The following is a 15883-nucleotide window of genomic DNA, read 5'->3' as shown; positions in this document are numbered from 1 at the left end:
CAGTCCAAGGGACTCTCAAGGTCTTCTCCAACACCACAGTTCAAAAGCATCAATTCTTCGGCGCTCAGCTTTCTTTATAGTCCAACTCTCATATCCATACATGACCACTGGAAAACCCATAGCCTTGACTAGATGTACCTTTGTTGGCAAAGTAATGTCTCTGCTTTTTAATATGCTGTCTATGTTGGTCATAACTTTTCTTCCAGTTCTCCAACCCGGGATTGAATCTGGGCCCCCCACGTTGGGAGCTTGAAGTCCTAGTCACTTACTAACTTGGTCATCTTGGCAGGTCATGTAAATTTTGTATGCTTTAATTTTATCAGGGAAGCCCACTTCTAAAATAGGGAAAAACATAAGCTACCTCACTGGTTGTTGCCTGGATTGAATGAGGCAATACACACACACACACACACATATATATGTATAAATATAAAGTTATTATTATTATTATATAGGTTAGGCAAAAGAGCACTGTGTCAGAGGTCTGTATTTTAGGTCCTGTGTCTTTGAGCAATTTGCCTTTCTGGATTGTTTCCTCATTTGTGAAAGTAATGGGTTAGACTCTCTGAGGTCCCTTTTTCTTTTCTTTTCATTGTAGTTTATTGCAGGATATTGAATATAGTTCCCTTTCTATACAGTAGAACCTTGGTGACCCATTCTATATATAATAGTTTGCATCAGCTAATCCCTAACTCCCAATCCGGCCCTTCCCTGCTGCCTCCCCCTTGGCAGCCACAGGTCTGTTCTCCGTGTCTGTGACTTGGCTTCTGTTTCGTAGGTAAATTCGTGTCATATGAGGTCCTTTTTTCCATTGTGGTAAACACAGATAACATAGCAGTTACCGTTTTAAGTGTACAGGCAGTGGCGTTAAGTACATTCAGGATATTACAGGATCTGTTCCCCAACCGGGGACTGAATCTGGCTCCTGGCATCAGGAGCCTGGGATCCTAGCCACTAGGCTACCTGGGAACTCTAGTTTGATAATTTTTGATGTAGGAAATCTGTCCTTCCCTGAGGACGTGTTTTTGTCCTTAGCAGCAAAGAAAGAATTCTGGGCACTCATGGTGGTAGAGCCTGAGAGAGTCAGCGGCCAATTTTGACTTTAAAGAAGTTCTTGATCCTTCAGCAGAGACCCTGAAAATAGGACTTCAGATTCTTCAGGTCTGCTTAACAGGGCCTGGTGGAGAACTGAAGAGGAGAGAGACAGAACTGAGACTGAATCCATGTGACTTAGTGTAAGTTTCTGTCTATAACTCTACATACTTTAGTATTTTTTTTCCTAATGAAAATAATACCCACACATAGAATTGTTTTATAGATGAAAAGAGGGAAATGTATGTAATGAAGTCTGATACTTAGCATGTGGTACTCAATAAATGCTGATTACTCTTCTTGAGGAGCAGCAGACAGGAGTAATGTTTATATTTGGGGATGAAAAACCTGGCCTGGAACCTATCTCTAGGGCCAAGTCTATTGATCTGATCTTACAGTATATTCCATGTCCATCTGGCTAGCTAGATAATTTTATGTGTTTTTTTTTTTTCAGTGGGAGAGCAAATGTATTTTTGCACAGTTTTGAGTGTCAGCGTTCCAGAGTTTATTGGTTTCAAGCTAAAAACCATTGAATAATTTAAACCCATTGCAAAATAGTATACCCATGGACACTACACTTTAGTATAATGCACAGATATGTAATTTCCATGTTTTAAAGGAGGTTCAGGGTTTACCTGTTTGTCCAGACCTGTCGAGTCTGTCTCATTATTCTCTATAATGGTTTGTGGACGGTGATGCTATTCTGCTTAGTGCAAGCGGATTCTTGTTATACTGCAGTCAGATTTTGCCAACAGTTTTCCTCGGTGAGTAGCTGAGAGACCCAGTTGGCCACATCCTCTGTTTATGCTGCACTGGAATTTCATGGCAGTAAAGCAAAAGGTGTGACTGTCCATCGCATTCATGCACACTTGCTGTGTGCTTTTCCAAGCTTTGTTGGTATTTGTAATTGTTGGCAGAGCACCAGGGTCACGGATGGCCATCCATCCTTGACCATTACTGTGCGTGTGATGGGCATGAGTTGTGTAAAGGGTGGAAATCGTCACCTGTGTGTGATCAAGGGTACAGAATGAGTCTGATAGAATCTCACAGTTTGCTTCCCACAGTCATTAATCCTACATTTTTGGTGCGTGCGTCATGCTCAGGCTCTTCAGTCATGTCTGACTCTGCGACCCCATGGACTGTAGCCCACCAGGCTCCTCGGTCCATGGGATTCTCCAGGCAAAAGTGCTGGAGTGGGTTGCCATTCCCTTCTCCAGGGGATCTTCCTGACCCAGGGATGGAACCTGTGTCTCCTGCCTTACAGACAGATTGTTTACCCACTGCACCACCTGGGAAACCCTACCTTTCTGGGATTTGATCCAAAGCCATACAGGTGGAAAATGCTATGCTAGTTCTCCAGAAGTTCAAGATCAAAGCGATGTAGTATCGACTTCCTTTCAGCATGTGATGGTATGAGGAGCCAGAAATGAAGCACTGTCATAGACTAGGAATTAGGAAGTGTCCCAGACACCCTCTTCATGGATACAGAGTTTGAAAGCTCTGGCAAACTGCTTTTCTTCCTTAATTTGCTCTTCAGTTAGGAAGAATACTTTGCCCAACTCAAACATTCATTGTTTTTGTATTTTATTTTATTAGTTTATTTAGGCTGTGCTGGGTCTTCATTGCTGCATGGGTTTTTCTCTAGTTGCGGCAAGTGGGGCTACTCTAATTGCAGAGCACAGGCTTCTCACTGTGCTGGCTTGTTGTGGCAAACGGGCCCTAGGGCAAAGATCCCGAGGGCTGTGACTAAGACCCAGCACAGCCAAGTAAATAAAAGAAGACAATAGATCAGTTTCATACCTTATACAGTATAAAATATAAATTTTAGGTGAGCTGAAAACATAAATGTAAAATATAAACCTATGAAAAAGTAAAAAGTGGGGGCAATATTTGAAAAACCTCAGGAGAAGGGGGGATCTCTAATAAAACAGGGAACTCAGAAGCCGGGGGGGAAAATGGACAGATTTGACTACCTCTGTGTTCATTATTTATTGTGGCAAAAGTCATAAGCATAGTTAAAATATACGCTTGGAAAAATGTTTGTATTACATTTGATGATATGAAATCAACTCTGAATATTCATTGGAAAGACTGATGCTGAAACTGAAGCTCCAGTACTTTGGCCACCTGATGCAAAGAGCCGACTCATTGAAAGAGTTATGCTGGGAAAGATTGAAGGCAAAAGGAGAAGAGGGCAGCAGAGGATGAGATGGTTAGACAGCATCGCTGACTCAATGGACATGAATCTGGGCAAACTCAGGGAAATAGAGTAGGACCAGGAAGCCTGATATACTGCAGTCCATGGGTTCACAAAGAGTCGAACATGGCTTAGTGACTGAACACCAACAACCCTACTTTTAAAATAGCTCCTGCAAGTTGAGAAAAGAAAAATCAGACAAGCAAGGCTGTTGTGAGGGCGTTTCCAAGAGGCTAGTAAACATTGGAAAGCACAACCTCGTATAGAATCAGATGTATAACAAAAGAAGAGTGAGATGCATTCTTCAGTGTTCTCATGGGAAGTAAAAGGGATCACCTCCAGTGTAGGGAAGATAGTGAAATATAATAAAATTTTCTGAAAGTAATCTGGTAGTATCTATTAAAATGAAAAACAGTCTTTTGACATAGCGATTCAACTTTGGAGAATCTATTCTACAGAAGGAAAAGAATTATTCAAGTGAAATATGTGTAAGAATGCTTATTATAACATTGTTTATAACAGAAGAAAACTCAAAGCAATTTTTCATCATTAATGGAGTAATTGAGGAAATTTTGGCATATTTATGTTGAAGTTCTTTTGGAAAAAAAAAAATGAGTTTCTTATATCTATTGTCCTGAAAATGGCTGTGATATTAAGTGGAAAAGAACGCAAAAGCAACCAAGCTACAGAGTAAGTTGTATTGTGTGATTGCTCTAAAAAGAAAAAAGAATAAACCTCTATTCAATGAACAAGCAACCATGAAACAGGAATGTTTAAATATAAACAGAGAGGAGAAGGATGATATATACAAATACTTGTGAATTACCTAACTCTAGTTTTCTTAAAGGGTCATCAGTGAGCCAAATATTTGACGGTGCATCTTTGGGTTAGATTCCCAGGTGGGGGATTGTTGAATCAAAGGGTAAACACATGTGTAATTTTGCTTGCTGTTGTTATTCAGTTGCTAAGTTGTATCCAACTCTTTGCAACCCCATGAACTACAGCACGCCAGGCTTCTCTGTGCTTCACTATTTCCCGGAGTTTGTTTAAACTCATGTCCGTTGAGTCAGTGATGCCATCCAACCATCTCATCCTCTGTCCCCTTCTCCTCTTGCCCTCAATCTTTCCCAGCATCAGGGTCTTTTCCAATGAGTCAGCTCTTTGCAGGTGGCCAAAGTTTTGCTAGATGTTGCCAAACTCCTTCCAGGTTTTGCACCATTTTGCATTTTTACTGGCAATGATTGAGAGTATAGAAGGAGTATTGTTTTCGCCATGCCTCATGGCATGTGGGATCTTAGTTCCCTGACCAGAGCTTGAACCCGGGCCCCCTGCATTAGAAGCATGGAGTCATAACCACTGAACCATCAGGAAAGTTCCCAGAAGGAGTATTTTTAATATCACTGAAGTATAATGATTGCTGCTTTTCTGGAAGTATAAGCATTCTTCTGATTGTTGTTCAGCCACCCAGTGGTGTCCAACTCTTTGTGACCCCATGGACTGCAGCACTCCAGGCCTGCCTGTCCCTCACCATCTTTTGGAGTTTGCTCAAGTTCATGTCCATTGCATCACTGATGCCATCCAGCTATCTCATCCTCTGGTTCCCTCTTCTCCTTCTGCCTTCAGTCTTTCTCAGCATCAGGGTCTTTTCCAATGGAGTTTGCAGCAGGTGACCAAAGTATTGGAGCTTCAGCATCCTTCTGATGAGTATTCAGGGTTGATTTCCTTTAAGATGGACTGGTTTGATCTCTTTGCTCTCTCTCTCTCTCAAGAGTCTTCTCCAGCACCACGGTTCAAAAGCATCGATTCTTCGGCACTATGCCTTCTTTACCATCTGGCTCTCACAACTGTTATTTTGATAGAAAATGTCAAAGTCATCACAGGCAGATTATTTTATAGGCAGGGTACTTAATTAAATGGAAACATTGGTGATTCATAGTATGGGGAGGAATGATGGTTGACCTGCTGGCTTGATCAAGTGCTGAGGACCCTTGCTTTCTCTGCAGCTGACCTTAGCCATGCAAAGGGTCTCCTCTCCTTCTCCTTGGTGGGGTGGGAGGTAAAGTAAGCCTCAGTCTCTCAGCCATCTGTACCACAGGTTAGGCATGTACTACATGCGAGGCAGGTTGCTCTGAGAACCTAAATAGTGAATATTAAAACATTCTCTGACTTTCGAGGGCTAGTGTTAAAGTGAACAAACTCTTGCTTTATCCCTGGTTTGTGTTGTATGATGTTCCTGTGCCTCAATTAATCAGTAGAGCAGCAGTATTCATGTCTATAGACAGTTTGTACATTCGTAAACAGATTGTATAATTTTCCTAGCAATTTTAAAGATAAAGTATTTTGTTGACCTGAAGGATATCTCATTTCCATTTACCTTGCATCCATCCCAAGGCGCTTCAGTCGTGGCCAACTCTTTGCAACCTTACGGAATGTAGCCCATCAGGTTCCTCTGTCCGTGGGATTCTCCAGGCAAGAATACTGGAGTGGGTTGCCATGCCCTCCTGCAGGGGATCTTCCCTACCCAGGAGTCAAATCCATGTCTCTGACGACTCCTGCATTGGCAGGCAGTTTCTTTTACCATAGGTGCCACCTGGGAGGCCCTGCCATTTGTCTTATTTCCTCTGACTTTGAGCTTCCCAGGTGATGCTGGTGGTAAGGAATCTGCCTGCCAGTGCAGGAGATGTAAGAGACATGGGTTCTATCCCTGAGTTGGGAAGACCCCCTGGAGGAGGGCAGGGCAACCCACTCTAGTATTCTTGCCTGGAGAATCCCACAATCAGCCTGGCAGGCTACAGTCCATAGGGTCTCAAAGAGTCGGACGTGACTTAGCACAGTTCAGTTCAGTAGCTCAGTCGTGTCCCACTCTTTGTGACCCCATGAATTGCAGCACGCCAGGCCTCCCTGTCCATCACCAACTCCTGGAGTTCTCTCAAACTCACATCCATCGAGTCAGTGATGCCACCCAGCCATCTCATCTTCTGTCTTCCCTTCTCCTCCTGCCCCCAATCCCTCCCAGCATCAGAGTCTTTTCCAATGAGTCAACTCTTTGCATGAGGTGGCCAAAGTATTGGAGTTTCAGCTTTAGCATCAGTCCACCCAGGACTGATCTCCTTTAGAATGGACTGGTTGGATCTCCTTGCAGTCCAAGGGACTCTCCAACACCACAGTTCAAAAGCATCAATTCTTCGGCACTCAGCCTTCTTCACAGTCCAACTCTCACATCCACACATGACTACTGGAAAAACCATAGCCTTGACTAGACGGACCTTTGTTGGCATGGTAATGTCTCTGCTTTTGAATATGCTATCTAGGTTGGTCATAACTTTCCTTCCAAGGAGTAAGCGTCTTTTAATTTCATGGCTGCAGTCACCATCTGCAGTGATTTTGGAGCCCCCCAAAATAAAGTCTGACACTGTTTCCACTGTTTCCCCATTTATTTGCCATGAAGTGATGGGACCGGATGCCATGATCTTCGTTTTCTGAATGTTGAGCTTTAAGCCAACTTTTTCACTCTCCTCTTTCACTTTCAAGAGGCTTTTTAGTTCCTCTTCACTTTCTGCCACACACCTCTAATTTTACTGATTCATTTTCTTGTTGATTTTATCACCCAGATAGGGACAAAATCCTATAGACAGAAACAGTAAGCCGGTGAAAAGACCATTGGTCAGAAGGAATAAGCAATCTTGAATATAGCCTGGCATCTTTTGGCTCCGTCCCTGTTTTTTGAAACATTATAAGACTTTAGGACCCAGATAAGACTTCTTGGCTCCCTCTCTGAATTGATATAAAAGTGGGAAAATTTGGACATCTTAAACCATAGATTAGAAAGTAGATTCCTGGTTGTCAGGGATGGAGGAAGAAAGGAATGGGGAGGGACTGCTAATAGGGTAGAGCTTCTTTTGGAGGTGATGAAAATATTCTGGAAATAGAATAGCATAGTCACATTTACTAAAAATACTTTTTTATTTTAATTGGCTATATTGGGTCTTAGTTGCGGCATGTGGGATCTATAGTTGTGACACGTGGGAACTGGTTCCTTGTCCAGGGATCAAACGTGGGGCCCGTGCATTGGGAGCTCAGTCTTAGCCGGTGGACCACCAGAGAATTCCCCACTACGGATACTTTAAAATGAAATCTTATTGCCTATGGGTTATGTATCAATAAAGAACTGTATAAGGAAAAAAATGAATCCTTACAGTGACTATCAGAACATTTAGGACAAGAAAATGTTCATAAAAAATGAACTAATTGATAGGTGATAAGAACTGCCGGAAATGTTTTTCTAGACCACAAATCTGCCATCATTTGTTGAATAATAAGACAGGAGGGAGTTTCAAGTAAATTACCTTACATCAAGTGTAAGAAGTTGTGCCCCAGAAGTTGTTTTGGTTAAGGATTAAATCCTTTATTTCAAAACCTCCCTTGTAAGCATGACTTTAATTTTACTTTCAGCATCAGTATGACAACCTGTTCCACAATGGCTGCCCTGGGAATGATGCCACTCTGCCTTTATCTCTACACCTTGTCCTGGAACCTCGAGCAGAATCTCACGATTCCATATCAGAACATAGGTCTGTATTGGGCTTGTGACGTGAAATAGTAATAGTGATGGTAATAATAACAGCTGTTGTTTGGTATGTGTCTGCTTTATACAGGGGATTCTACATATGTCTAATTTAATTCTCCACATAACCCAACAGTATAGATTCTATTACCAGTTCCATTTCTTGTATTTTCAGAAATAGGTGAACTCACTTGACCAAGGTTGTGTACTGCTAAGTGCAATCTGACTCTGGAATCTGACTGCAAAGTCCCAGTTCTTAAGGCCTACAAGTGTTCAGTTTTGAAAATAAAGTCAGAAAACTCACTTATTAAAAACAAACAAACTCTCCTTATATAATCCACTGGAAAGTAGTTTGACCCCTGTGACCCGCAGGTTGACTGCATCTCAGTGCCTCTTATGAGACCTTGGTTCCCCAGTTTCATCTGTCACGTGGCCTGTGAGCTTCGACTTCTTTACTGATCAACACAAACGATTCTTATGAACTGTTAAAGCATATCCACACATCACAACCACACCCACATCTCCTTCATCAGCTTCTTAAACTCTGTCCTTTTTTTAGAGAGCTCTGTGAACTTACTCAGCTTAGAGGAAAAACTTGGTGAGATGATATGTCTATCCTGGTTTGATCAGAGTCTTTGAAGAATTGTTAGAAACTGGTTTGTGAACTCCAAAGTGTCAATCTGAAGTTGCAAGTTATCTCTTGGAGGGCTTACAACCCATGGCCCATAGTTCAAAACTATGAACAGAGCCACATCCGGGTAACAGCTGAAGCCCATTGAATTTGTAAAATTTGAGTGAAATCTTAACTTAGAAATCATAATTTTATATGCAACTTCTTCATGTTACTAAGAGATTTAATATATTCTGTTTTGATAATATATAATAGTAGGCACTTGTATACAATTTAAGCCCCAAATATTATAAGCAACTTATATGGCTTTGGCTAGTATTTCAAGTGAGCAGATTTGGAATGTGGCACTGGAAAATGTCAGGGTATGGCTCCTGTTGGGCAAGTAGACCTCTGCTGTATTGAGCCTGCCTTCAATGTCTTCATTTACTTGTGTTCACTAAACGATGTATTGATGTGTTTCTCTACCTGCCTATGGGTTACCTGGTTACAAGTGAAAGTATGAGAACTTGCTTTGGTTTCTAAAACAGATGGTGTGTTTGTTTTGCGATAAGGATTCTTTGCAAAGCAAATCACTCATTGGCTTCAAATAGAGAAATAATAGCTGTAGTTGTAGAGTGGTGACCCCATACATAGCAACCAAAGAATCTTGAAGACACAAAAGGGTCCATCTGTTTTCTAATCTTTACATTTTCAGTTGTCTCTCAAATCCCATGTGCTTGTTGAAGGATTCTGAGAGAAATATATGATGGCATTCAGTGCTATCATATACCCTTCAAAGACTGTCTTTCAAAGATTAAAATATTTTTTGGAGGTGGATGCAGAAATAAAATGTTGCTTTAATTAAAGTTTTTATCTAAGTGAAACAGACATAAATTGTTGAGGCCTGGGAGATAAGGGTAGAGAAAGGATACCTACAGTCTGACAGATGTTTCTTCTTTTCAGGAATCACCCTTGTGTGCCTGATCATTCCTGTGGCCTTTGGTATCTATGTGAATTATAGGTGGCCAAAACAATCCAAAATTATTCTTAAGGTAAGGAATTCCATGGGACATTTCAGACACTGAGACTTGACAAACGGATGTAGGCAATGACCAGAACAAACAGACCAGTAGAATACAGCCCACACCCAGCAATTTTCTTTACATGCCCTGCATTTTTGTATCCAGTCGCTCTATTTCCTCCAGTCTAAGGCTTGCCTTTTCACTTCCGTGGGCCCCTACGTTGAGGCTTATGACATCCTGCAAAGCATGGAACTCATGCTCCAGGGGCAGAAAAGCTTAGGCCTGCGTGTGGACAGAGAGCGCCCATTCACTCACAAGGCTTCACATGGTGCCCTCCAGTGAAGGCTGCTCAAGGCTGCGTGAAGTGGGGCCCAGTGTTTAGGATGTGGCTGGTTTCCTGGAAGAGCAGGGAGCAGCGCTGTCTTTCAGAAGCATTCCTGGGGGAGCCTCTAAAGATGGAGTCTGTACACACAAGCAAGGACTTCTGACCACCCAAATCACTGTCAGAATGAAATCATCCAGAACGTGTTGAGGAATGATGGGAACTGGGACCTCTTGCCTCCTCTTGACTTTCCAGGGTTGTCTTTTTTTGTTTTAATTGAAGTATAGTTGATGTACAGTGTTGTGTTAATTTCTGCTGTACAGCAAAGTGATTTAGTCATACATATATACACATTCATTTTTATATTCTTTTTCATTATGGATTATTCAAGGACATTAAATATAGTTCCTTAGGGTTGTTTTTAGTTTATTGGAGAAACAAACAAATGTCCTCGTTAAATGGCTTTTAAAAATTATCTGGCTTGAAAGAAGGCATTCTCAACAATGGTGTCCCTCCCCTAGGATTCCAAGTATGTATTGTTTTAGAAGATATATGCTTTTACCCTTTTAATATATGCTGCTTTCATGAAGATTTAAAAAATGTTTTAGTTATTTTTTGTATTTATAAAGAAAGAAACATTCAGAGCTAATTGGAATTTCGGCAAATGAAATCTCAGCTCCTTTTAGTTTGAGGATTATACCTTGGTTCAGCTTAAGCTTGGTGTTTGGCTGTACCTGGCAGAACATGCCACTCCATTCGCCTGCATGGATGCTGCTTCTCCACTTTGGTGTGAGACTGAACCACTCCCACCCTTCCTCCAGGCGGGTGGAGAATGAGAGAAGAGAGGTTGGGAGGCAGACAAATCAATTCCCAGGGAACTGGGGGAAGGATGAAATGGTATGTGTGTGGATTGGACATGGTGACTTTACTGTTATTTCAGTAGGAGAAAATTTCCAGGGTGGCAGTGGGTGGTTATAATTTTGTTTACGAAACAACAGGGACGAGTCTGATCACAGGAACCTCTTCCTGTTTGTTTATTCTTGGTTGTGGCACATGGGTTGCTCTCTAGTTGTGGCACACAGGCTCAGCAGTTGCCCTGTGGAATGCAGGATCTTAGTTCCCTGACAAGGGGGTCAAACCTGTGTCCCCTGCATTGGAAGGCAGATTCTTAGCCAATAGACCACCAGAGAAGTCCCAGGAACCTCTTACTTTTCAAGTACTTTATTTTGAATTACTTCCTTAAAAGAGTACCTAACAAAAAAAATAATGATTTTGGCATTTCCAAATCCTCTACTAGTTCATCAGTGTCATTGGAGAAATATTTCCTATATGTTTGTAAAGAGCAAATTCAAAACCCTTTGGCTATTCCGTAGGAGTTGTGGCAGAAAATATTTAACAATGTATATAACTATATTTTAGAGTATCTTCATTAAAATTAGGATACTTTAATCATCATTTTGGGATGTCTTCATTCTCTGTTCCTAGTCCTCTTTTAATTTTAGATCTGATTCATTTTCTTTTTTTTAATTTTAAATTTATTTATTTTTTAATTGAAGGATAATTACTTTATAGAATTGTGTTGGTTTCTGCCAGACATCAACGTACATCTGATTCATTTTCTGGATGAGTTGCTTTTGGTAAATTTTAAGCTCTGAGATCCCTCTCTTGGTAGAAAGTTCAGAGGCCTTAGCGTGTTGCAGCATCTTCGGTTAGGCGGAGGCCCAGTGTTTCCCTGATTTTGACCCCAGGACACACCTGAGGTACGCTGGGTTGTTTTTATTTTGCTTTGGTTCTCCACACCCCGAATCATTTGAAATCAAGGTTGATGCTGTCACTTGGTGAAGAGTTTGCTGTGTGCATGATGTGTGTGGGAACTTGCCAAGATCCTGATTTTCCGCCAGTATTCTGGGTCTTGCTTCCTATCTTGGAAAAAAATTTTGTTTAATTTTTAACTGTTGATCAACAAAAGTATGAGAGTATTCATTTGGGAGAGGATAGAGATATCTGTCAGTAACTCTCATATTACATTAACATTAGCTCAGGCAGTCTAATGAAGCATTGGTAAATTTCATTTGGCGGAGAGAAGCACAGGAATCAATGGTGTAAGAAATCTCTGGCAGTTGAAGGGGTGGTGGGAAAACAGTGGTGGATGGTCGGCAGGGCAGATCTCAGACAACAGATTCCAGGGTGGGGTCCGAGAGGTTGTGTGCAGAGGAGCTCAGTTGTGTTATACTCTTTGTGACCCTATGGACTGTAGCCTGCCAGGCTCGTCTGTCCATGGAATTCTTCAGGCAAGAATACTGGAGTGGGTTGCCATTTCCTCCTCCAGGGGATCTTCCCAACCCAGGGATCGAACGTCTCTCATGTCTCCTGCATCGCAGGCAGATTCTTTATTGCTAGTGCCTCCAGGAAGCCCTGTGTGGAGGTGTTCGATGCTTATTAACAGATTTTCCCCTTATTTCACAAATGTGTCCTATCCATGAAAAATTTCACTACCCAATTCTTCTGGCAAAATCCTCCACTTGAAAGGAAAAAGGTACCGGTCATAAAATAAGAAGACTTAGGTTTGTGTTGAGCTTCATCGAATTCTAGCTCCTCAGCTAAGGCACTTGACCACATTGGACCTCTGTAAAATGACATAGGATTTGGTGGTTCTCTAAGTCCTCTCTTTTGTTCCTCTCTTCTAGGTTTCAAGGCTTTTAGAGCAGTGATGGGCTTTGCAAAAAGACCATGATGTTCACGCATACCTCTTTTATTGATTTCTCTTAGATCGGGGCCATTGCTGGTGGACTCCTCTTTTTGGTCGTCACAGGGGCTGGTATGGTGCTGATGAAAGAATTTTGGAATTCAGACATCATTCTTCTGATGATCAGTTTCATCTTTCCTTTGATTGGCCATGCCACAGGCTTTCTCCTGGCACTTCTTACCCACCAATCTTGGCAGAGGTACAGTTAAATTATCCATAAACTTTTATAAAGAGGACAAATTAAACACATTGCTGTTGGCAGACTTTGTTGCCTGTCTGTGTCTGGAAGCACAAAGAGTTTTGCCTTATAAAGTGGGTGGAACAGGACAACTCATCGTAAAGAGAGTGGAAGTGAAGTGAAGTCGCTCAGTCGTGTCCAACTTTTTGCGACCCCAGGGACTGTAGCCTACAGGCTCCTCCGTCCATGGGATTTTCAAGGCATGAATACTGGAGTGGGTTGCCATTTCCTTCTCCAAAAGAGAGTGGAAAGATCATAGTAATTCTTCACATAAATGAAAAAGTGAAAGTGAAAGTCATTCAATTGTGTCCGACTCTTTGGGACCCCATGGACTATACAGTCCATGGAATTCGCCAGGCCAGAATACTGGAGTGGGTAGCCTTACCCTTCTCCAGGGGATCTTCCCAACCCAGGGATCATTCATTAATGGTGTCAATATGCCAATCCTAATTTCACAAATTATAACTTCCCATCAATTTGGCCTTGGTTTCAAACTACTTTTTGCAATCTGGACACACTTCTCTTCTTAGTCTGATAGTTTAAGAGGATGGGTGAGATGGTTTCACTAAATATAGAGATCATTCTAGAGGATGAGCAAGGATTCAAAGATTAAGCATTTATCTATTTGTGCCAAATTTTTAAAAAATGCTAATTATAAAGGGCAAGAGGAGATAGGACAAATTCAAGAAATACAATAGGAATTTATCTTAAATATTATCATTACAATGTGGGGTATATAATACCTAAATACTGTTGTTCTTGTTCAGTCACTAAGTCGTGTCTGACTCTTTGCAACCCCATAGACTGCAGCAGGTCAGGCTTCCCTGTCCTCCACTATCTCCCAGAGTTTGCTCAAACTCATGTGCCATGAATCAGTGATGCCATTTAACCATCTCATCCTCTGTCATCTCCTCCTCCTGCCCTAAATTTTTCTCAGCATCAGGGTCTTTTCAAATGAGTCAGCTCTTTGCATCAGGTGTCAGGTGGCCAAAGTATTGGAGTTTCAGCTTTAACATCAGTCCTTCTAATGAATATTCAGGACTGATTTCCTTTAGGATGGACTGGTTGCATCTCCTTGCAGTCCAAGGGACTCTCAAGAGTCTTCTCCAACACCACATTTCAAAAGCATCAGTACTTGGGCGCTCAGCTTTCTTTATAGTCCAGTTCTCACATCCATACATGACTAGTGGAAAAACCATAGCCTTGACTAGACAGACCTTTATTGACAAAGTAATATCTCTGCTTTTCAATATGCTGTCTAGGTTGGTCATAACATTCCTTCCAAGGAGTAAGTGTCTTTTAATTTCATGGCTGCAATCACCATCTGCAGTGATTTTGGAGCCCCCCAAAATAAAGTCTGACACTGTTTCCACTGTTTCCCCATCTATTTCCCATGAATTGATGGGACCGGATGCCATGGTCTTCGTTTTCTGAATGTTGAGCTTTAAGCCAACTTTTTCACTCTCCTCTTTCACTTTCATCAAGAGGCTCTTTAGTTCTTCTTTACTTTCTGCCATAAGGATGGTATCAGCTGCATATCTGAGGTTATTGATATTTATCCCGGCAATCTTGATTCCAGCCTGTGCTTCCTCCAGCCCAGTGTTTCTCATGATGTACTCTGCATAGAAGTTAAATAAGCAGGGTGACAATATACAGCCTTGACGTACTCCTTTTCCTATTTGGAACCAGTCTGATGTTCCATGTCCAGTTCTAACTGTTGCTTCCTGACCTGCATACAGGTTTCTCAAGAGGCAGATCAAGTGATCTGGTATTCCCATCTCTTTCAGAATTTTCCACAGTTTATTGTGATCCACACTGTCAAAGGCTTTGGCATAGTCAATAAAGCAGAAGTAGAGGTTTTTCTGGAGCTCTCTTGCTTTTTTGATGATCCAGCAGATGTTGGCAATTTGATGTCTGGTTCCTCTGCCTTTCCTAAAACCAGCTTGAACATCTGGAAGTTCACGGTTCACGTATTGCTGAAGCCTGGCTTGGAGAATTTTGAGCATTACTTTACTAGCATGTGAGATGAGTGCAATTGTGCAGTAGTTTGAGCATTCTTTGGCATTGCCTTTCTTTGGGATTGGAATGAAAACTGACCTTTTCCAGTCCTGTGGCCACTGCTGAGTTTTCCAAATTTGCTGGCATATTGAATGCAGCACTTTCACAGCATCATCTTTCAGGATTTGAAATAGCTCAATTGGAATTCCATCACCTCCACTAGCTTTGTTCATAGTGATGCTTCCTAAGGTCCATTTGACTTCACATTCCAGGATGTCTGGCTCTAGGTGAGTGATCACACCATGGAGATTATCTGGGTCATGAAGATCTTTTTTGTACAGTTTTTCTGTGTATTCTTGCCACCTCTTCTTAATATCTTCTGCTTCTGTTAGGTCCATACCATTTCTGTCCTTTATTGAGCCCATCTTTGCATGAAATGTTCCTTTGGTATCTCTAATTTTCTTGAAGAGATCTCTAGTCTTTCCCATTTTATTATTTTCCTCTCTTTCTTTGCATTGATTGCTGAGGAAGGCTTTCTTATCTCTTCTTGCTATTCTTTGGAACTCTGCATTCAGATGCTTATATCTTTCCTTTTCTCCTTTGCTTTTCGCTTCTCTTCTTTTCACGGCTATTTGTAAGGCCTCCCCAGACAACCATTTTGGTTTTTTGCATTTCTTTTCCATGGGGATGGTCTTGATCCCTGTCTCCTGTACGATGTCACGAATCTCAGTCTATAGTTCATCAGGCACTGTATCTATCAGATCTAGTCCCTTAAATCTATTTCTCACTTCCACTGTATAGTCATAAGGCATTTGATTTAGGTCATACCTGAATGGTCTAGTGGTTTTCCCTACTTTCTTCAGTTTCAGTCTGAATTTGGCAATAAGGAGTTCACGATCTGAGCCACAGTCAGCTCCTGGTCTTGTTTTTGCTGACTGTATAGAGCTTCTCTATCTTTGGCTACAAAGAATATAATCAATCTGATTTTGGTGTTGACCATCTGGTGATGTCCATGTGTAGAGTCTTCTCTTGTGTGTTGGAAGAGGGTGTTTGTTATGACCAGTGCGTTCTCTTGGCAGAACTCTATTAGCCTT

The 15883-nt window shown here is 41.6% G+C and overlaps 1 protein-coding gene across 2 annotated transcripts in view; it reads left to right on the top strand.

Moving 5' to 3' along the window:
- Nucleotides 1–15883, top strand: part of SLC10A6 (solute carrier family 10 (sodium/bile acid cotransporter), member 6) — a 33044-nt gene that overhangs the window by 5370 nt on the left and 11791 nt on the right. For both annotated transcript variants that reach the window (XM_010833773.1, XM_010833772.1), the window contains 3 exons: nt 7742–7860; nt 9427–9515; nt 12577–12752. In XM_010833773.1, coding sequence (XP_010832075.1) covers nt 7742–7860; nt 9427–9515; nt 12577–12752 — 384 coding nt within the window. The remainder of the gene's footprint in view (nt 1–7741; nt 7861–9426; nt 9516–12576; nt 12753–15883) is intronic.

The sequence above is a fragment of the Bison bison genome, unplaced genomic scaffold (assembly GCF_000754665.1).
Source record: "Bison bison bison isolate TAMUID 2011002044 unplaced genomic scaffold, Bison_UMD1.0 scf7180017863888, whole genome shotgun sequence".
Lineage (NCBI taxonomy): Eukaryota > Metazoa > Chordata > Mammalia > Artiodactyla > Bovidae > Bison > Bison bison.
The sequence above is the reverse complement of the archived record's forward strand: the minus strand, read 5'-3'. Positions and strand labels throughout refer to the sequence as shown.